The 22,554-nt window shown below is 60.4% G+C and overlaps 1 protein-coding gene across 1 annotated transcript; it reads left to right on the forward strand.

Annotated features, from left to right (window-relative positions):
* Positions 1 to 653: 653 nt before the first annotated feature.
* Positions 654 to 19,064, forward strand: TCF7L1 (transcription factor 7 like 1). The gene is given in 13 exon segments (XM_040618206.1): positions 654 to 904; positions 906 to 926; positions 1,004 to 1,064; positions 2,023 to 2,153; positions 14,836 to 14,919; positions 15,074 to 15,206; positions 15,703 to 15,805; positions 16,103 to 16,186; positions 16,627 to 16,770; positions 16,870 to 17,029; positions 17,380 to 17,487; positions 17,796 to 17,856; positions 17,928 to 19,064. Coding segments are annotated over 13 exon segments (1,731 nt in total). The 5' UTR covers positions 654 to 727; the 3' UTR covers positions 18,392 to 19,064.
* Positions 19,065 to 22,554: the final 3,490 nt, after the last annotated feature.

The raw sequence follows: 22,554 nt of genomic DNA on the forward strand, positions 1-22,554 counted from the left end.
TGGGAGGGCGCACCCTGGGTGGGATGGGGGGACCCAGATGGGAGGGGGCACCCTGGGTAGGATGGGGGGACTCAGATGGGATGGGGTTTCCTGGGTGGGATGGGGTGACTCTGGACAGGGTGGGGGGACCTGGGCAGCATGGGGGGGAACACAGATGGGATGGGGGACCCTGGCTGTGCCAGGGAGCTTCTGGCTGGGGTGGGGGGTACACAGATGAGATGGGGGGCCCTGGTTGGGGTGATGTGGACACAGATGGGAGGGGGTCCCTGGCTGGCATGGGGAGCCCCCGACGGGATGGGGGGGGCACAGATGAGATGGGGATCCCTGGCTGAGATGGGGAGGACGCAGATGAGATGGGGGGCCCTGGCTGGGACGGGGAGCCCCGGCCGGGATGGGGGGGGACGGACGACACAGAAGGGGTGGGAGTCCTTGGCTGGGACGGGAGCCCCGGCCGTGGCGGGGACACGCTGTCGGCCGCCGCCCCGTGGGCGCTCGGCGGGGCGGGCGGCGGGGCCGGGACCGGTGGCGGGGCGGGCGGCGGGGCCGGTGGCGGGGCCGGGGCCGGCGGCGGGGCGGTGCGAGGGCCCTGCCCTGCCCCACGGTGTCGGTTTGCAGCCGGGCTCCTCCTCCCCCCGCCGCCCCGCGCATTCCCGACCCTCCCGGGCGGCGGCGGCGGCGGCGGGGGCCCGGCGGTGCCGGAGCGGGGCGGCGGTGCCGGACCCCCACCATGCCGCAGCTGGAACCGGCGGGGGGGGACGACCTGGGGGCCCCCGACGAGCTCATCGCCTTCCAGGACGAGGGCGAGGAGCAGGACAAGGGCGCGGGGCGCGGCTCGGCCCACGGGGACCTGGACGAGCTCAAGTCCTCCCTGGTCAGCGAGACCGAGAACCGGGGGGGGCGGCCCCGGCGCCGGCCCCGGCCCCGAGGTGAGCCCGGCGCGCGGCGGGGGGGAGCGGGGGCGGCCGACCCCCGCCCGGCCCCGCTCACCGCCCTCTCCCCGCAGGCGGAGCGGCCCCCCCAGCCCCGGGAAAGTTTCCAGAAGCCGCGGGACTATCTGGCAGAAGGTACCGGCCGCGCCGCCGCCCCCCGCGCCCCCCGCCCCGGCCCCCCCCCGCCCCCGGCCCCGGCGCGTCCCTCGGGACCGGCCGACACTTCGCAACTTCTTTGTTTCCGCCCCCGGCTGCGGGCGGGACCCCCCCGTGGCCGACCCCCCGTGGCCGCTCCCCTCCCCCCCCCCGCCGTGTCCACGTCCCCCGAGCCCCCGTGTCCGCCCCCCCGTGTCCGATCCCCCCCGTGTTTTTCCCCCCGTGTCCACTTCCCAGGACCCCCCCGTATATGACTCCCCCCCCCCCCCCCCGAATCCGATCCCCCCCCGTGTCCACTTCCCAGGACCCCCCCCGTGTCCGCCCCCCCGCCGTGTCCATCCCCCCCGTGTCCGCTCCCCCAGGACACTCGTGTGTCCGCCCCCCTCCCCGTGTCCGCCCCCCCCTCCGTGTCCACTTCCCAGGACCCCCGCGGTGTCCACCCCCCCCCCCCCGCCGTGTCCGCCTCTCCTGTGTCCTCCCCCTCCTCCCCCCGCGTGTGCCCTCTCCCCCCGTAGGAACCGGTCCCGACCTTCCCCGCGGGAAGCCTGCCCCCCCCATCCCCGGTGACCGGCTCCCGGTCGCTCCTCCACGGGGGGACCGGTGCCCACCCCCCCGAGGAACCGGGCTCGGGAGCCCCCCGCAGCCCGGTCCTTTTCGGGAGTGACCAGCACCGGGACCGCCCCCCCCAGGAACCCCGGGGGCCACCGGTCCCGGGAACCCCTCGCCACCAGCCAGACCCCCACCCCTCTGCAACCGAGACCCCCCCCCGCCACTAGGACGCCCCAGAAGAACCAAGGACCCCTCCAGGGACTGGGGCACCCCCAGAGGGACCTACCCATGACCCTCCCTACTTACCCCCTCCTCCCTCCGTCGGAGGACCCCCCACTTTGTGGGTGCACCCTCCCCCCTCCTGACCCCCCCTCCCTTCTCTCCCCAGTGGTCAGACGACAACAAGATGGGGTTTTTTTTAAGGGGCCCCCCTACCCCGGCTACCCCTTCCTGATGCTCCCCGAGCTGGGCAGCCCGTACCTCGCCAACGGAGCTCTCTCCCCCGGTGGCGCCCGCACCGTAAGTGCCCCCGCGCCCCCCCGGAGCCCCCCCCCGCCCCCCCTCGGGTCCTGTGAGGCTCCGGCCAAGCCCCGTCCTGAAGGCAGCAGCTGCTGCTGCTAAAAAAAGGTAGAAATCAGGTTTATTCCCCTTAGTTTTGGTTCAGTTTGTCCCTTCGGGGTGTGTGTGTGTGTCCCCGGGGGTGTTGGGGAGCTGGGGGGCTCTCCCCGGGCACCGGCCCCGAAACCTGACCCCGAGCTGCGCCGCTTTTCTTATTTAAAAGCCCTCCCCCCCCCCTTTCCCCCGGCTTCTTAAAGCCCTTAATGGGCTGACATTGTCTGTCCCGGCCGCCTGCGGGGACCCGGAGTGAGCGCTGTGAGCGAGCGCTGGGGGGGGGCAGGTGGGAGCGGGACCGACCCCCCCAGCCTGAGCATCCCTCAGCACCCAAAGCAGCCCGAACACCAACCTGGTGGGGGGCTGCAAAGCTATTAGAAATATAAACCTATTTCAGAAATTAAACCTATTTCATAAATATAGACCTATATTGGAAATATAAAACTATTTTGGAAATATAAACCTATTTTAGAGACATAACCCATCCCACCCACAGCCCTCATCTGCCTCAGTTTCCCCTCCTGCTCCCCTTGCCACATCCCGCGGGGTTCCCTGTGCTGGGGGGGATGCGCCGTGGTCCCCGCTGCATCCCTCTGGCTCCGCTGGGTGCGTCTCGCTCCGGAGCGGTGGCCGTGACACGCGACAGGTTAAGGCACAATATTTGCCCCGGCTCTATAGGAAGCTGCATCACCATATGGAATGTATATGTGGGGTGGCGGATGGCTCACAGTCGCCGGTGGGGACCTTGCTTCTGGGGGTGTCGCGCGGGGTGTCTGTGGTTTGGGGGCATTCTTGCTTTTGCGTTACTGGGAGCAACTGGTTTGAATGGTGGTTGGGTGTCAGTGCTGGGGCGGGGGGCTTGGCTATGAACCTCCTGCACTGGGCTGGGCCGGACAGAGGTTCTATTCCCAGTTTGTCACTTTTGGTGTTGCTGTGCGTTGGAGATGATGCACAGCTGGCCGCGATCCCAAATACCGGCGAGGCACAAGGAATAATTAAAAGGGACTGGGGTTGGGATTCATAGAAGACGGCTGCTAACGATGATTTAATGAATCCCAGAAAGGGGGGGTTAATTAAAAGGGGCTGGGCAAGGAGCCGATGTTGCATCCCGGGTGTTTTGGACCCAGGCTGGTGCTGAGCCTGGGGAAGAGCTGGAGGGATGAGTGCGGACGGGAAAGCCCCGATCGGGGCCAAATCCTGCCGGATTGGGGCGTTTCTGTGCGGGGCTGAGCCCAGGGTGCCGAGTGAGCGAGCGAGGGGCGTGGGGGGGCAAGTGCGGGGTGCTGGCAGGATCTGGCGGGTGCTCAGCACGGCTTGGTGCAGCCCGGGATCTGGTGCAGCTGATTGCCTTGTGTCGCTGGGGCAGGATGAGGCCCCGTCAGACCCTGCGGCCACTCATGCAATGAAAGTGTCTGAGCTCTGCGCCCGTCACAGCCCCCCCTTCCACAGGCTCCCACTGGAGTGGCAGCACAGGGATCCCCTGGATCCCGGGATCCATCATGCCAGCAAGCCCAGACCAGGTCCAGCCAGGCACAGCATCCCTGAGCCCATACAGTATCTGGCTGGGCACAGCATCTTTGATTCCATACTGGATCTGGCCGGGCACAGCATCCTTGATCCCATACTGATCCGGCCAGGCACAGCATCCTTGATCCCATACTGATCCGGCCGGGCACAGCATCCTCGAGCCCATACCGGATCTGGCCAGGCACAGCATCCTTGATCCCATACTGATCCGGCCAGGCACAGCATCCTCGAGCCCATACCGGATCCGGCCAGGCACAGCATCCTCGATCCTGTACTGGATCTGGCCAGGCACAGCATCCTTGAGCCCATACCGGATCCAGCCAGGCACAGCATCCTCGATCCCATACCGGATCTGGCCAGGCACAGCATCCTCGATCCCATACTGGATCTGGCCAGGCACAGCATCTTTGATCCCACACTGGATCCGGCCAGGCACAGCATCCCTGCACAGCAGCATCGCCCAGGGGCCCTGAGCCCTGCACCGACAGATCTGCCGCCCGCCCTCAGCCCGGGAGGCTTCGAGACAAGACCCAGCACGTGAGGCGCAGAGGTGGTAGGAGGCAGGAGGCCACCAAGCAGCCCTGGGAGCTTTGTTTTCCCATTTCCTTCTTTTTTTCCCCCAGCCATTGGAGGAAATGAGCTGATGAGCAGGATCCGGCCATCCCGGTGGCGGTGGCATCCTTGCCATCCCTCAGGCAGGGTGCTGCGGATTGAACCACCCAACTCTACCTCATGAAAAAGGAAGATTTTTGGGGAAAAAGCCCCCAAACCCAAATTGCCTTGGTGCCCCAGGGGTGCCCTGGAAGTGCCCAGGAGCTTCTCCGAGGGGGCAGCGGGCAGGCGAAGGATGCTGGGGATGGCTGTGTCCATGGATGTAGGTGTTGGACCCAGCGGTGGTGAAACCTCTGGAGGACTTTTGTGGAGTCACAGGCAGGTGTGCCGGCCCTTTTGCATCTCTCTGCTCCAAAATATTTAGAAATCTGCAGAATAGTTAGAAATCGTGATACCTTCATGCACCCCAAACCAGAAGCGCCTCCACCCCCATGAAGACCTGCTGGGAACCGAAGCGATGGGATGCTCCTGCCCTTTCTTTAGGTTAAATCCCTTTGCTCTGGGATCACCTGTGGTATTTCTGAACGGGACCCTGAAACATGGGGGGTGTCCCCCCATATCACTTTTCTGGCGATTTCTACAAGGGTGCTGTTTTCTGAGGCTCTGCTAAGCCAGCGGAGGAGTTTGGCAGGGTTTAATGACAGCGTTGCCGTTGGGAGCAGCGTTTTGGCCTGGTTTTCCCCGTGGGGGTACCGGGAATCAGGAACTGGGGACCCCTGAGGCTGGGTTTGACTCCCTGGGATCATCGGAGCCACAATTCCCAAAAATACAAAGGTACCCAAGGTGGGATGGAAAGGAAAAGCTCTGGGCACACACCGGCACCGCAGCCTGGATGGATGCAAACCCCTGTTGCTGCCATGCCAGATCCATCCCATCGGGATCATTTGGAGCCGGCGTCTTTTATCCCAAGCCCGGACCAAGCCAGATCCATATCTGGGCAAAATCTCACCCCAGCGTCCTCCAGCTCGGGGAGGGGCAGGCTGGGAACCGGCCGCTCAGCATCCCCAGACTGGGCATGGCACCGCCAGGGAGGCAAAGGCGAGACCACACGTTGGCGGTAAGAAGAACCTCGCATGGGGTTGTTGTTATTTCCCCCCAAAAAGCAGTTTAACCCCAGGAATTCAAGTCTGGAGGCGAGTATTTGAATAAAGCCAAACCTTCCTCGGGCGTGGAAATTCAGCTGAGGCACCCAAACAGCTCCCCGCACCCTGCAATGATGCTACGCCGGTGTAATTAGTGCACGCCGCTGTAATTAATGCGCATCATCGGGTGGGGGTCCAAAATAAATGAGGAAAAAAAACATAACCTGGGCTTGTTTCGGCTTTTTTTCCCGCATCCCTGAGATGAGCTCGCGATCCCTGTGCAGGCTGCAATACAGAGGCATATCTGTCTGCAAAAGAAAATATATCCTCTTAAACACGCGGCTGCCAAGAAAAATGATTAAAATACAGATTTTTGGCAAGAAAAAGGGTTGCTCCGAAAACCGGGCGGGTCTTGCCGGAGGCTCCAGCGGCAGCTCCGGCTGAGCTGGGAGGGTTTTGGCATGTGCTGGTCGGGATGCAGGATGGAGGTGTTGGGTTGGGGGTGGATTTTTTTCGGCTGTGGGGGCTCTTGCTCAGCGTCGTCTGACCGTGGCGTTTGTCCTCTGCCAGTTGAGCTCCGGGCGCCTCCTTGGGATTTGCTGGTTTAGTTTGGGATTTCCCCCTCCTCCCCAGCAGTGCAGGCTTTCTTCCCCACCTGGAAAATATTAAGGAAAAAAGGCTTTTTCGCACTTTTTGGTTTCTTCATCTCAGCCCATGCAGCTGCCGGGCCGATCACATCCCTTCCAGCAGCGCACCCTTCCCGTGCCTCAGTTTCCCCACTCCAAGGTGCTCCTGCCTGTTGAGCCTTCACACACAATGGCCCCTTTATGTCTCCTCCTTAATTATGCTATTCGGCTAATTACCCTGGGTGTTTTTTTTTAGGGGCTAAATGAGACCTACAGGAGGTTTCCACTAACACCCCCCCCAACTTCTCCCTCCTCCCTCCCTTTTCCAACACGATTCCCAAATTAAAGCAATGAAGTAAGTGCTCCGGGCGACTCTCATAAGACCTGGTTTTGTTAAGGGGACTTAACGCGCATTCATCATCTTTCTGGTATTCTGAGCAGCTGCTTTTCATTAGTTTTTCTTCCTTGAAGTCACTGGTGGGAGCAGGGGAAAGAGGAACCCAAAGAGAAGCGCCCGGGCGCATCCCAGCTGGAGGAAGAGGAGGGTTAAGGGCAAGGGGAGGTTGGGCTCACACCATGTTCGTGCTGGTATCCTGGTATCTGGTATCGGGGTGTGAGGGTGTTCTGGGGGGAGGGGACAGGCTGGGGTGTGATGGGCTGGTTGTAGGTGCCCCAGGGAGGAGGAGGAGGAGGAGGAGGAGGAAGGGGTGATGGTGATATGCGGCTTCACAGCTTGCTGCTTTTTTGGAGTGTGTTTTGGCAGCGATGTTACCTTGTGTGTGCACCCTGAGAATCCTCAAGCCCTTGGGATCTCTGAGCCCCAGGAATCCTGCCTGGAGCTGTGGCAGAGGGCAAGGGAGGTCTGCAGGCAGAGATGCCAGGTGAGCTGGTGTCCCATGGGTGCTGCCAAGGGGTGCAGGACCCCCTTGGTGCTCCCCCAAGCGTGGGCACAGCATCACCCAGCAGGATGCAGAGATGCATCTCCAGAGGTGTCAGCCCCTAAATGATGGGGTTTGTAGCCAGCGGGGGCGCAGTGCGGTGACGGGACCCTCTTCACCCCACATTTCTGTGGCAGCATGGCTTCGCGTGACTTTTTCCATCATCCTCATACCTTGGATTGGATTTTAAAAATTTTACGTGTGCAAAAGTCCATTAAAACACCTTCCCTGGCTGGACATCTCATGTCGCGTCTCCCCAAGACCAAGGATGTTCCAGGGGGGCTTTGGAGCCATTGGGATTTTTTTTTTGCCCGGGCAGGGATGAGTCCTTTGCACCCACTGGGATCCCCCCGGCGCTGATGCAGCCGCTGCCTGAATGCGGGATGAATGGAGCCATTCAGCGTGATGGACTGGAGCTGAAAGCTGCAGACAAAAGCCTCGGGGCAGCGGGGAAAACTTGTTGCCGCCAGGTTTGGGGAGCAGGGAGGGAGCCGCCAGCGGTCAGGGTCTCAGCTTGCGCCAATCCTGTCTTGCTCAGTGGCCGGGTGTGTGTGCGAGGGATGCTTGGGGCATCCACAGACAAGGGATGCTTGGGGCATCCCCCTGTGGAGGATGCTTGGGGCATCCCTGTGCCGAGGTCACTTTGGGAGGAGGCTGAGCCCTGTGGGCTCCCCAAGAGCTGGCTTGGGCGGTGTCCTGGCATCACTCCAGCCCCCGCAAGCCTCATCCCGCTTCCTTCAATCCCTCCCATCCCGCCTTTCCTCTCACCACCTTCCTCTGCGAAGCTGCAGCCAGGGCCAAGCTGTCCAGCAGATGCCACCAGCATCCCCAGTTCGGTGACACGGGGGTCTGTGGCTCAAGATAAGGTCAGCTTTAAGCACTGCCTCTCCAAGCTCACCCCAAATGGGGTTTAATTTTCAGCTCCCAGCCACTTTTTCTTGTTTCCCATCCCAGTGCTGTTGGCATTTCCCACCCGGTTTGTGCTGGTGGCAGCATGCCGCTGGCTGATGGGTTTGGGCTGCATCACGGGAGTGGCTGAGCATCCTTTACCAAGGGGTTGCAAACTCCCAGTGCCGTACCCATTCCCACCCCCAAATCACTGTCCCCACCTGGGACAGCCTTTGCCTGGCTTGTGTCACCCTGGGAATGCCAGGAGGGGACACTGTGTGCTGTGGGGACAACCCAAGACACAGCATCGTGCCCCATATTGCCTCTTTGCAGCCTGTTAAAAGCCCCAGACCCCGATGGGAAAAGAAATAACCCCACCAGGAGTCTTTGGGGTTCTCCTTGGTGGGATGCAGGGATGCAGGAGACCCCCCAAAATGTCTCATCCCTGCTGGAAACCACCATCCCAGCATTTGTAGGCAACATCTGGAGGAGATTATTTGGCTGGGAAGCGGCTTAGAGGGGAGCGAGGCGTGGAGGGGGGTGAGGATTTATGGCTTGTTTCTTGGGCTGTAAATCCCAGCTATAATTGGGATTTCTCCCTCCCTAATTATCCGTGGGGAAGAACGCAGCAGCTCCCCGCGTGGGGATGCAGGACGGGAGATGGGCCGTGCAGGGCTGGGGTGCTGTTTGGTTTTCCCCTTTTTCTTTGGCATTGAGGTAATTTATTCGAGCTCGAAGGACACCCGATACCCAGCGCAGGAAGGCAAGAAACTGGGTCCCCCCTTCCCATTTGTGTCCGGCCCTGTCTTCATTTCCAGCTCCAAGGGGACAGAATTCCCTGTGGCTGGTGCAGTGTTGGCCCGTGCACTTTCCTTTTCCGAGTCCCCAAGTGGGACTCGCTTTCTGTGTCCCGTGGTTGTCTTCAAGAAGGAGCTTTTTATCCCTTTTTCCCCCCTCCCCCCTTCCCCCCCTTTTTGTCCCCACGTTTCCCCCCTTTTTTCCCAGTTTTTCCCCCACTCCTCCCCTTTTTCCCCACCCTTTTCTCCCCTCCTTTTCTTCCTCCCTCCCTTCCTCCTGTTTTTTTTCCCCTTCCTCCCTCCCTCCCTCCCTTTCCCCATTTTCACCCCCTTGTTTGGGGCTCAGGACAGGAGCTGCAGGACCCATCCCCACCCCCCCACCCCCACCCCCCCCCGTCACTTTCCACCAAAACCTCCTTTGCAGCACCCCTGGGTTTGCAGCCCTGGGACCTCCTGCCGGGGAAGATTTGGGGTTTTTCCAGCTTTTTGTTCCCAGGCACACAGTTTTATGGAATCAGATGATGTATCAAGCCTAGAAAACCCATTTCTCTCAAAACTTGCATCTCTCTGTGACCCCCGGAGCTGTTAGGAGCCAAATTTGGCTGGTTTTATCCCAAAAGTGCTGGTGATGCTGCTCGGCGCCAGGGTCTTGGGATGCTGCAGGACCAGAGCATCCACCAGCCAGACAAAGATTGTTGGGAGCTCTGTTAAAACCCCATTTGCTGCCCCGATGCTTGGCCTTTTCCGTCTGCCCCAGCACGGTTTTGGGATGTATTTTGGGGAAAAAGGGCTGGAGCGGAGGCGGGAGGGGGAAGGGCGACCTGTCAGTTATCCCGCAGCTGTGTAAACAGGCTGGGAGTGAGGAGGGCTGGGGGGATCGGCGGGGGCTGCACGGGGCTGTGTTCAGGCTTGCCGAGCCCGGAGGCTTTTCAAAGCCCCAGGAATTTGGGCTGGAGAAGGGGATGGTGTGGGGATGGGCGATTTGGGGTCACCCCCCCCCCACCACCCACCCCAGGCTGCTCTGGGGGATGGAGGTGGCATGGGAGGGATGGCCAGGAGGGGTGGCCAGCGGATGCTCGCCAGGTCGCCCGTGGGGTTTTGGGGATGGGGATGATGTGGCTGGGTGCCGGCATTGCGTGAATCTTCTCTGCGGTGCTGGCGGTTCCTGCAGGGTCAACTCTGGGCTGGAGCGCATGCAGGCAAAGGGAGAAGCCAGCACAGAGCCTGGCGCCTGCGGGTTGTGTTTTATCCAGAAAAATGGCAGCTTAGGTCCCAAAGAGACCTTTTCTCTCCCAAAATGAGAGGCCAGTGGCCACCAAGCCTGAGCCTTCGAGCCCAGCGGAGAGGAGCCCACTGTGACCCTGTGCTGTCTCACTGGGACACACGGTGTCTGGACAAGTGATGCTGGGATGTGCAGTACTGGGATGCACAACGTCAGGCGGACAGGCAGTACCTGGAGGTAGCAGCAGGATGGGCAACGCTGGGATATGCAGTCCTGGAGCGTGAGGTGCTGGGAGATGCAACGCTGGACGCTGAGGACTGGGACACACGGCAGGGCGTGGAACACCGGGAGTCGAGATGCTTTGATGTGCAACACCGTGGCACACAGCGCTGGGACATGAGATGCTGGGGGTCACAACACCAAGGGACGCAACACCAGGACACACAACGCCGGGACATGCAACACCACGACAAAGAGTGCTGGGACATCCGATGCCGGGATGTGCAATCCTGGGACATCCAACGCTGGCATGTGCAGTCTGGGGACATACGATGCTGGGGTGTGATGCTGGGGCACACAATACCGGGACACACAACATCGGGATGCGCAGTGCTGGGATATGCAGCCCTGGGACACGTGTTGCTGAGACACACAACCCTGGGACATGCAATCCTGGGAAAGACGCTGCCAGGACATACAACACCAGAACACACGACGCTGGGTCATGCCACGGTGGGACACGCAACACCAGGACATGAACAGGGGGACACTTAATGCCAGGCCAGGCGATGCTGGGACACATAGAGCTGGCCCTGCCGCCAGCCAGGAATTTTCCAGCAGCACTTTTCCCCCTTCCCAGGGAAAACATCTCAGCCAGGATCGAGCCCTGTGCACGGAAGAGGAGAGGAAATCCGCTCATTAAGGCCCCTAATTGGGCATTAGGGGATCCCACGGCATTTGCACCTCCTCCCCTAGCACCGCACAACCCCCCGGCAGGCACTGCCACCTCTATGGCACTGCCATGCCACCGCCACCTCCGGCTGCTGAGGCCACCGGGTGGCCACCGGCAGGGGCTCCCCCCAGCCTGGGGAGGGGGTGGACGTGGACAGACAGACAGACAGGAGACTTCATTGTGGTTCTGCGGCTCCGGCAGGGAAGGGGTTAACTCCCTGCTTTTAATTGGGGGGTGGCTGGTAACGAGGAACCAGAACTTGCTCTAATCTCTCTGGAATGTGACCGATTTTCAACTATTTTCTTCTTTTTTTTTCTTTTTCTTTACACCCCCCCACCCCCCCTTTTTTTTTATAATAGTTCCAATCTGCAGCTCGCACAGTTCCACACGTGGTGGTACAGTGGGAGCTGTGTCCAAGCTGGGGCCAAGGGGAAGGGGGGGGGGGGGGGGGGGCTTCATTTTTCCACATTACCACTGAACCGTTCGCCAGCTCCCCCCCGCTTTGTATATTTTGAAAGGGTCCCCCCCTTCCTCTCCCCTCCCCGGCCTCCCGAAACAGCTTCAAAATGAGAAGCAGCCTTTTATACACCCGGCCTTTCCCCAGCCGCCGTCCCCCAGCGGCTTCTCCGCTTACAGAATAGACGAGAAAGCCCCCTTTGTGATGGGGGCAGCGGGCAGGGGACAGCGAGGCGGAGCTGAAGGCGCCCGTCAGGGATGCAGGGGCATCTCCTGCCTGGCCCCGGCTCGGCCCCGGGGATGGTGGGGGACCACGTGTAGCAGCATCCTGGTGCGGTGGTAGGGATGGTGGGGCACCACGTGCGTCATCCGCGTGTGGCTATGGGGATGCTCAGGGCATCGTGGTCTTGGAGCGGTACAGCCACAGGCAGGTTGGGGTGTCCTGTGTGTCACCCTGGCGTGGCTGCAGGGATGCTCCGGGCACCTCATGCATCACCCCAGGCACGTCACGGGGGTGTTGGGATGTCTTGTGTGTCACCCTTGCGCAGCCGTGGGGATGCTCAGGGCATCTGGTGTGTTGTATTGGCTTGGCACAGCCATGGCGACATTGGGGTGTCCCCTGTGTCACCCTGGCATGGCTGTAGGGATGCTCTGGGCACCTCGTGCATCGCTGTGGGTGTGGACTTAAGGATGTTGGGACATGTTGTGCTTCACCCAGACATAGCCATGGAGTTGTCCAGGGCTCATGCGTTGCCCTGTGTACCACTGCGGAGGTGTCGGGATACCTCATGCATTGCCACGAGGATGCTCAGGGCACCGTAACACATCACTGTGGGGTGGCTGTGGGAATGTTGGAGCACCCTGTATGTTGGCCCAGTACAGCCACGAGGATGTCAGGGCACCTCCTGCATTGTCCTGGCATGGCCACGGGAATGTTCAGGCACCTTGTCCATCGTCCTGGCCCGGCCATGGGGATGTTGGGGCACCTTGTCCATCGTCCTGGCACAGCCACAGGGATGCTCAGGGCACCTTGTGCATCACCCCAGCGTGGCCATAAGGTTGCTCGGGGCACCTGGTGCGTTGCCCTGGCATGGCCGTGGAGATGCTCAGGGCACCCTATGCATTGCCCTGCTATGGCCGTGGGATGCCAGGGCACCTCACACACTACTGCAGTCACGATGCCACCGCAGCCAGCCCGGGAGCGTCCCCAGCCAAAACCCTCTCCCGGTCCAGGCGACGCTGCAGCCTTGGTGGCACGGGCCGGCAGCGGCAGCGCTGGGCTGTTTGGAACCAGCCCGGAGTTGTACGGCAGCCAGAGCTCGGGGCTTCCCCGCTGCAGATTTGGAGGATGCATCAAAGCCAGCACTTCAGGAAATGGCTCCTACTGTACTGGGGAGCGCAGGGTGTGCGGCAGGTCACGGCTGAGCCCGCGCGGGTCACGGGGCCGCTCGCATACCAGGCGTGCTCTGGGCACGAATGGCACCCTGGCGCCCTGCCTCCTCTGCAGCCAGCCTTTGGAGTGGCCGAGGGCTGGATCCAGTTATGGCTCCCCAGCACCCACAGGTCCATCCTGCCGCTGTTATCCCGGCAGTGCCAAAAACCTCCCTGGGGAGAGCACACGGAGGCACTGGGAGCGGGATGCTGGAGCATCCCTGTGCGTGGGGCGGGCATGAGCGAGCAGCACTGCGTGGCACCCGGTGTAGGCGGTGAAGTAGGTTTTTGGGGGATCCCCTGTGCTGGCGCTGTGGGAACGGGTGGGTCATGGGAAATCCTCTCAGGCTACGCCGGGACCTCGCCGCGGCTGGGGGGGGGTCCCTGCGGTGCCCTTGCGGCCTTGCCGTCGGCACGGGGTGGCCCCCGTGGCTCATGGGCTCTCAGCACGCCCCGGTGGGAGCGTGGTGGCCTCACCCGGCTCTGTTGGGCTACTGGGAGGGGTTGGGGGGTTGGGGTGTATCCAGAGGCACAGGGTGCCCAGTGGCATGGGGCTGAGCATCAGCTGGGGGCGTGCTGGGGGGGTGCTGGAGATGGAGGAGGGATACCGGGGATGGAGGGAGGATACTGGAGGTGCCAGAGACTGGAGATGTGGGGAGAGGGGATACTGGAGATGAAGCGCGGGATACTGGGGATGGAGGCGGGGATGCTGGAGATGGGGTGGGCGATACTGGAGGGTGGATGGGTGATACTGGAGATCGAGGAAGGGATACTGGGGATAGAGGGGGGGATGCTGGGGAGCAGGGGATACCGGACAATGAGGGGGGATACTGGAGATGGAGCGAGCAATACTGGAGATGCAGGGGGGATACTGGCGGTGCAGGGGGGATGCTGGAAATGCAGGAGGGGATGGAGGTGCAGGAGGGGATGCTGGAGATGCAGGAGGGGATGGGGGTGTAGGAGGGGATGCAGGGGGGTGCTGGAGATGCAGGAGGGGATGGGGGTGCAGTAGGGAATGCAGGGGGGATAGTGGACATGCAGGAGGGGATGCAGGGGGGAAAGCAGGAGGCGATGCAGGGGGATACAGGACACTTAGGGGGACTGCGGGAGGCAATGCGGGCAGGGATTCATCTGTCCGGCCGTGGAAGAGTTAATGCTCCCTGCAGCTCCTCGCTGGGTTTTCCTTCCAGCTGCTTCGGATCAGGAAGATTTGTACGGTGGGGAAATTCCTGCACGCAGCTGTGGCCTGTCCAGGCCACATTCCCCAGCCCCAGCATCTTGCGGGACTGGACGCGCCCCCCCCCCCCCCCCCCCCTCCCTCCGCCGTCTGCCGGGAAATGCCTCCGGCCCCCTCCGCCGAGGAACAACACAAAGCACCTTTCTTTCGGGGGCTGCTTACGTCGGAGGCAGACCCATGTGTTGCAGCAAGGTTTAGCCCAGGGAGAGGGAACACCCTCCTAAAAGCCCCATATTTGCCCCCCACCCCTCATTGCAATATGGGGCTGGTTTCTTGCGCTCTGGCAGTCTGGGGTTGGTGCTGGTGCCCCGGGGACCAGGAGGGCACCTCCCGACACAGGGACCACCCCGGGGCTGAGCCCCACGGGCGATTTGCAGCTTGTGCTGTGCTGTGCCAGGTGTCACCGCATCCCAAGAAGTCTGGGCTTGGGGTAGGGAGAGGCGTCATCGGCACAGGCAGGTGGGGGATTGCGGGGAGGGGGTGTGGGGGCTTGTGGCTCCTCAGCGGGACTGCACCATTTGGGGCAGGGATTTGGGATGTAGGATTTGGGGCTTTGCACCATTTAGGACAGAGATTTGGGAGTTGGGATTTGGGGCTTTGCACCATTTGGGGCAGGGATTTGGGATTTAGGATTTGGGGCTTTGCATCATTCGTGGGGTCCGTAACGGCCCCATGTGCCCCCAGAACCCCTTTGCCACCTGCCCACGGTGTCCCCGCCGGTCGGGGTATCCCCGGCTGAGCCTGGGGCTGGGGCTGGGGTGGGGGGTGGGGCCGGGGGTGTTCCAGGGCTTGCGGAGGGCATCAGCCCGGCTCTCCTGCAGTACCTGCAGATGAAGTGGCCGCTGCTGGACGTGCCTGCTGGCGCCACGCTGAAGGACAGCCGCTCGCCCTCACCCGCACATTTGGTAAGAGCAGCTGAACCCCACAGGAGTGATGGGTTTCCCAGGGGAAAACCTCACTCTGCCCCTCCGTGATGCCGATACGATGCCCGTGGCGGGGCTTTTTGCGGGGGTGGCTGTTGTTTTGCACTCCCATGTGCTCTCCCTGGCTGCCCCACAGTCAAACAAGGTCCCGGTGGTGCAGCACGCCCATCACATGCACCCGCTGACACCGCTCATCACCTACAGCAACGACCACTTCTCGCCAGGCTCACCGCCCGGCCACCTCTCACCGGAGATCGACCCAAAGACGGGTGAGCACAGGGTGGGGGCACACGGCATCGGCCGAGCTGAGACCTGTTGGGGTGAGCACAGGGATGGTGACGGTACCAGTGCCGTGCTGGAGGCGGGGTGCTCTCCGTCCGATGGTCCCTCTCTTCCTGGGGGTTTTTCACAGCCTGGTGGTGGGAAGGGGATGGGTCCTCACCCGGTTGCAGGGTTCGTTGGGGTGCGTGGGGATCCCTCCAGGTCTCCAGTGTGGTTGTCTCAGCATCCTCTTCCCGTGGTCCAGATGGGCAGGTGGATGCTTGGAGGAAGATAGGATGCTTGGCAGCAGGCAGGATGCTCGGAGGGATGGGGTGCTTGGGAGCGAGGCGGGGTGCTCAGAGGTGGGATGCTTAGAGGGAGGTGGGATGCTTGGAGGGAGACTGTGTGCTCAGGGGCAGGTGCTCAGGGGAAGATGGGGTGCTCAGGGCCTGCCACGTCCGTGTTTTGACACTGCTTCGCTTTCATCCCTCACTCCCTCTGCAGGAATCCCTCGGCCGCCGCACCCATCCGAGCTGCCCCCCTATTACCCGCTGTCACCCGGAGCCGTGGGCCAGATCCCGCACCCACTGGGCTGGCTCGTGCCGCAGTAAGGATGGACTCAGCCTGGGCTGGGGGCTTGCTCCCTCCTCTGTGTCCCTGTCCCCGGGCAGGTCCCATCAGCCCCATGTCCCCCTGAGACCCTCCTCTTTTTCCCACTTTACCCACTTCTTCCCCTGCGAGCTCAGTGGGATGCCGAGGGCTCCCGTGGGGGTTGGGAAGGGAGGGGCTCACCACCGCTGGAAATTTTGGGCATCTTCAGGATGGAGATTGGCTGGAGACTGGTCCAAGGGCCCCCATGAACTGGGGAGGGGTATTTTTTCCACTAAAGCTTGTGCGTTTGCAGGCAAGGACAGCCCGTGTACTCAATCCCTCCCGGCGGCTTTCGGCACCCCTACCCTGCCCTCGCCATGAACGCCTCCATGTCCAGGTGGGTCTCGGCAGGGATGAGGGACCCTCCCTGGGCATCCCAGAGCTGGCAGGGTGTTTTTTGGCTGCTTCCCTGAAGATGATGCGGGATTCATCCCTACAGCAGCGCCAGCAGCGGGTGTTCCTGGGGAGATCCCTCCTCCGCACAGGCACAGACCAGCCCCAGGAGGTTGTGGTGGCCTCCTCTGCCATAAATCCCCCAGGAGGGTGCGGGTGGTCCCCATGGGTGGGTAGAAGGTTCAGGGCATTGCTTAATTGGGTCCGTGTTACCATCCTGCACAAGCTGGGGTGGGATCCAGTGTAAAAACCAGACCCCACACTGCGCTGAGGCTGGTGGTCCCTGAACCCAGGAGGTTCCCAGGAAGGTTTGGGGTGGAGACTGGGGGCTGTTGGTGCCCACGGGAAGCTGACGAGCCTTCCGCTCCCACTCCTCCACTGCAGTTTGATGTCCAGCCGTTTCTCCCCGCACATGGTCCCACCACCCACCCATGGGCTGCACCCCTCAGGCATCCCGCACCCGACCATCGTCTCGCCCATCGTGAAGCAGGAACCCACCCAGCCCAACATCAGCCCCGGAGGCAACTCGTGAGTGGGGGGCGGGATGGCCCCGGGGGCAGGAGCTTGTCTCCTGCGTGCCCTGCATGGTGCAGAGTGGGTCCTGAGCCACCATCCTGCTCGTTGCAGGAAATCCCCCGTCACTGTGAAGAAGGAGGAGGAGAAGAAACCCCACATCAAGAAGCCGCTCAATGCCTTCATGTTGTACATGAAGGAGATGAGGGCCAAGGTGGTGGCCGAGTGCACGCTGAAGGAGAGCGCCGCCATCAACCAGATCCTGGGCAGACGAGTATGGGCATTTCCCTTGGCCCTGGCTTTGCACCCACATGCTGCCCCGTTTGTGACCTTAAAATGGCTTTCAGCCCCCTTTGCTCCACCTCACCCCATGGCTCAGTCTCTTGACCTGGGGCATCACCCAGGAGGTCGCTGGGAGCTGGTGGGGACCTGGGTGGCAACGGGATGGGGTGAGCTGGGAGCTCTGTGGCCCCAGGGCGGCATGTCCTCAGGGCCAGCCGTGCGGCTTCGGGATTTGCAGCATGACCTTGGGATTTGCAGCACGGATTTGGGGTTTGCAGCGTGGCTTTGGACTCTGCAGCTGGGCTTCAGGGTTCGCAGCGTGGTCTCTTCTCGTCCCTGCAGTGGCACTCGCTGTCGCGGGAGGAGCAGGCAAAGTACTATGAGCTGGCACGGAAGGAGCGGCAGCTGCACTCCCAGCTTTACCCGACGTGGTCGGCACGGGACAACTATGTAAGTGTGGTCCCCCCAAGCCCCGTGGCCGCGGGCACTGGCCGGGGCGAGGTCTCCCCTCCTGTCCCCTTGCCAGGTTCCCGGATGGCCCCTCTCCGGGGACTGTGGCTGGTGGGAGGCTGCTTGCTGTGCTTGGGGAGGTCAGTGTTTGGGGTCTGGGGGTGGGTGATGGCGCTGAGTCCTAGGGATGCTCTGTGACCGTCAGTGGCTGCTGCATCCCTGTGAGCTGCTCTGGGGCACCGGCAGCCTCATTTTTCATCCATCAAGCAGCACCTAAGGGCAATCAACCACTTTGTGATATCCTCCAGGGCAAGAAAAAGAAGAGAAAGCGAGAGAAGCTGGCCCAGCAGCAAAGCCACGACACGGAGAGTGAGTATCCCCCTGCCAACCTCCCCTGCCGCTGGGTCTCAGCCACTCATGCCGTCCTCCGCTGTTCGCAGGCTCGCTGGCATCCAAGAGCAAGAAGCCGTGCGTGCAGTACCTGCCAGCCGAGAAGCCGTGTGACAGCCCTGCGTCCTCCCACGGCAGCATGTTGGATTCGCCCGCCACGCCGTCGGCCGCCCTGGCATCCCCGGCCGCGCCGGCTGCCACCCACTCGGAACAGGCTCAGCCCCTCTCGCTCACCACCAAGCCAGAGGCCAGGGCGCAGCTCACCGTGCATTCAGCCACCTTCCTCTCGGGCAAAGCCACCTCTTCTTCCTCCTCCTCTTCCTCCTCTTCCTCCTCCTCAAGCCTCAGCAGCCCGCCCTCGCTCCTCTCCAGACCCATCCCCTTCACCTCGGTGCCCTCCACGGCTCTCCTGTCCTCGCCTCCGTCCTTCGCAGCTGCCATCCCATCCCCGCAGGCTGCTTTGGCCGTGCTGCAAACGCAGCCCCTTTCCCTGGTCACCAAACCTGCTGACTAAGGGAAAAACTCGTCCCCCCTTGTCCCGTCCTGTCCGTCCCCTCCCTGCTGTACATTGCAGAAGCCACAATCAAGATTCAAATGCAGCCAAAACCATTATTGGTCAATATTTGACCCTTTCTGAACTCTTCTGTAAGCAGACTCTGGAGGAAGGGGCTTTCTGCTCAGAGCTGCTGCCAGCAGTCAACCTAAAGACCGTTTTTATTAAAAAAAGGAAAAAAAAGGAAAAAAAAAAAAAAGGAAATAAACCCTCCACCAGCTGCAGATGATGCAAATCTCCTGCGAGCTGACCGTGGGCACGAGCCGAGTGCCCGTTGCTGCTGCAGGGCACGGTGATGCCGACGGCCCAGTGCTCGTGTGCATGGGCATGCCGGCCCCAGGTGTGGTGGGTGCCGAGCTGGGGCCGGCGCACCATCCCGGAGGCAAGAGCTGAAACACCGGCTACTGACCCAGTGCCTCTGGGTGCTCCCACGTTCTCCTGTCTTGTGGCTTTGCTCGCAGCCACGGTGATTGCCTTCGCTCCATCCTGGCCAGGAGCTGGATCCTGCCCTGAGGATGCTGCACCGTCGGCCCTGCTCCTTCCCGTGGTCATGCTGGGGTGGGCAGGATCTGGGGCTGAGCCCTGGGTGGGGGGGGTTTCCCCTTGAAACCCTGTTATTTTTCACAAAAGGAAATAAAACTACAGCTGCAACTCGCTGCGTGAGCGTGGTCAGTGGGGGAAGCACTTGCTCCTTGCCCATCGCCACCTTCTCCCCGCCAGTGCTTGAATATCACTGTGCCCTGGGAGGCACCTGGGATGGGGCTGCAGCCCAGCCCCAGCGCGGGGCACGGGGCCACGCACGGCCCCAGCCCAAAGGCGTCACCCAGACGCCATCATGGATGGGCACAGGATGATTTTGGGGTGGCCATCCCAAACCTGTGATGGAGCGAGCAGGCAGCGTATGGTTTTCTGGAAAGCTATGAGCAGCAGGGCGCACTGGGTAGGAAGACTGGGTCAGGGGGTGCCTGAGATGCCAAGGAGTGCGAGTTACTGGTGTGGAACTCACGGCCAGGAACTGCAGGGTGCCCTGGGTCTGCTCCTTTTGAACCAGGAATGAAAAGACGGGAGGAGAAAGGACCTGCACAAAAGCAACCCAGGGTCACCCAGTGGATTTTCAACAGATCTTTAGGTCTCGGTCAGTTCAACGCTTGAACTAATCAAGCTAATCAAGACTCTTCCATCTCACTATATTTTTAACAGGAAAAAAACCCACTATCCCAAAGTTTTCCTGTTGAAAGTTTCGATTTTGTTCTCTGTTGCAGATTTAATTCTGAGCTGCATCTGCCCAAAGTTGATTTGTGGTATTTATAGCCCTGTTTCATTCCCCTTTCTGAATTTCTTGGCCAGTTTCCATTTCCCAGGACCCAACCTGCCTCCTCTCTACCTGCACCAGTGCTGTGCTGTGGGGACTGTGGTGTCCTCAGGTCCGAGGTGGTGGGCAACGTCCAAACCATCACTATCAGTGATGGGCTGAGCCCTTCCCACGGCTCCTGGCCCTCCGGCTCTCAGGTTGGTGGGTGCTTTTGCTAATTTGGTGGAATAAATGACACCTTTGCCTCTTGTGACATTTCTCTTTTCCTTTCCAGTGCCAAGCTGGTGTGAGAAGCCACTGGGGAAGTATTTTTAGCAAACTGGAGCAGCAGCAGATGTCCATCTGCCAGTAAAGGGAAAAAGGGACCATCTCGGTGTCTTGTCCTTAAGGAAGACGGTGTCCGCATTCACCAGATGTTGTGTGAGACGAGTGCGTGCCACGGGATGACGCTGGCATCTGTAACCCCAGCAGATGACACCTGAATCTGAGGATTCCTATTTCCATATTGGAGCTGGGCAGAACTACCAGGAAAGTACAGCCGAGTGATGCCCCCAGCTGTGGGTGCCAACAAAAGCACAGCCTCGTGCCCTTGCGTGAGCACTAGGGACACATTTGGGGCAAACACTGGCTCCTGTAACCTTGCAAAAGCTCCAGATGACTTCTGCAAACAGTGACGGTACCTCCAGCAGGAGCACAGCTTCTCCCATCCAGCTGACAGCTTAAATTCACAGCTCAGAGCATCCCAGCTGGGTGGTAGCTCCTGAAATCACTGCTCTGAGGGGTCCCGGCTAGCTGAGAGCCTTGAGCAGTGAGAGGAGCCTGCAGCAGATCCAGCTCCTGTGTACCAGCTTCTTGGCGGTCACCACCAAAGCCTCAGAGCACAAGAAATTGCCTGGAGCATCTTTATTCGCTGTCACACCCAAGACAGCCCTGAACGTGGTGGGCGTTACCGTTCCACACACAAAACTGTTTAAAGTTCTTGCTTTCAAAGAACAAATTTGTGAACGCTGGGATAGGGCACGATTCCTCTGCAACAGCCCCCAAGAGGACCAGCCACGATGCTTTAATTAATGGCATCCTGATAGCGTGTCGCGTGGTTGTGCGAGATCCAGGACTGAGAGGATTAGAGTGTCACCAAAAACGTGCGTGGCCATCATTTGAAAAGAGGCAAAACGTAGCTTTTTTTAGAAAGGCTGTTCCAAGAAACTGGTTTTCTGCGAGGAACGTCTGGATCACATGCAGCCTCACTCTCCCCAACACCGGGAGCAGGCTGCAGACAAACAACTTCTTGAATTAGATTTCATGGGAAATTAAAGGCATGAAGAGACCTGTCACAAGAATTAAAGTATGAACCGGAGCCAGACAGCTTCAAACAGATGTTGGACTTCAGCAGGAGAATATTTCTTTGTTTTACTCGGCATTTTCCCATACAGAAAAGGAACATCTGTTCCGATGCTTTTGCAGTGCTCCTAAAGTGAGATAGGCTTGGATTATTCCCTGCTAGAAGAGAAGCAACTGGCCACTAAAGCCCCCTTGGCTTCGCTCCTCCTAGAGAAGAGGGCAAGACCAGCTAGGTGTTGCTCCGCTTCCAAACGAACACACTGAAGCTATCGTAGCTGAACCAGGCTGATTGTGGTCGCTGTATATCCTCATGCTTGCAGCAATATGGCTGGATGAAAATGTTGCATTCAGACTGGTGAAACAATAGAAAACAGATTCCTTAGCAGGGTTTTCTTTGTCCTCTGGGAGGTGTTTCAGTAAGAGGAAAATTCTGGGGTTTGTCTTTGTTGCAGAAAAACCTGAATATCCAGTGTGTTTCTGTTTCGGCTGTTGTGTTAAGGAGGTCTGTTAGCCCCCTCCTCTTTTTTGGACAAGTTCTGGGCTAAATTTCTCACGATGCTTAATTTGCCCTCAGACCCGTGATCTGAAATCGAGCCAGGCAGCCCAGGGCGCAGAGGGGAGCCGTGCTTGGAGGTCCTGAGGAGCTCTCTAGCAGTATTCCCGTTACAAGAATTCACTTTTCAAACTTGCCACAAAAAAAACCCCAATATTGTGGCCAAAGATTCCTGGACCTGCTCGTTTGGGCTTTGCAGCCATCTCCAGTGGTGGAGGTCCACGTAAAAAGTGCTGAGAAGCAGTAGGAGGTACAGCTGGGCAGGAGAGCTGGGAGCAGCCGGGTGAATGATGAAGCTGGAATTGGGAATGGGTGTCTGCCTTCTTAGGAAATACCCCTTCAGCATCATTGCCGCCCACTCCCAGAGTGAAACGAAGTGCCAGAAGTGCCTGATGTCTCCTGGCTGGGAATATTCCAGGTGAGCAAGTACTGCAGAGCTGCACGTGGGGTGGCCGGGGAGCTGGGCTGTGTCGTGGCAGGTAGGCAACACCAGGAACGGCGCAGGGAGCGGGGAGGATGCAGCTGTGCATCTGTCCCTGTCCAGAAACATGATGTACAGCAAGTAGCCGTTTAAAACCTGAAGTAAAGGGTGCCGGTTTTGTGAGGAGCCCAGCCTTAAACTCGCTGCAGCTATCACAGGGGTTTTATTGCCAGGAGCTGGTGAACATCTCGTTAAGAGCTTGTCAAGAGCAAACTTCTGGGAGAGCTTGCTCTGGTGTGCGGGTAGCATCTGGGAGCCAGCTTGGTGCTTTCCCCACTGTTTTTTGGAAGCGGGGTTACTTCTGTCACCTCAGTCCGCTTGCTTAATTGCAGCCATCGTGATCAAACGGCCCCCAGCCCCCTCTCCCTCCACAGCTCTGGCTATTCACTAATTGAAATGCCTAATGAGGTCCCAGGGGTCTCCTGCAGAGATGGAGC

The sequence above is a fragment of the Falco naumanni genome, chromosome 19 (assembly GCF_017639655.2).
Source record: "Falco naumanni isolate bFalNau1 chromosome 19, bFalNau1.pat, whole genome shotgun sequence".
Classification (NCBI taxonomy): Eukaryota; Metazoa; Chordata; class Aves; order Falconiformes; family Falconidae; genus Falco; species Falco naumanni.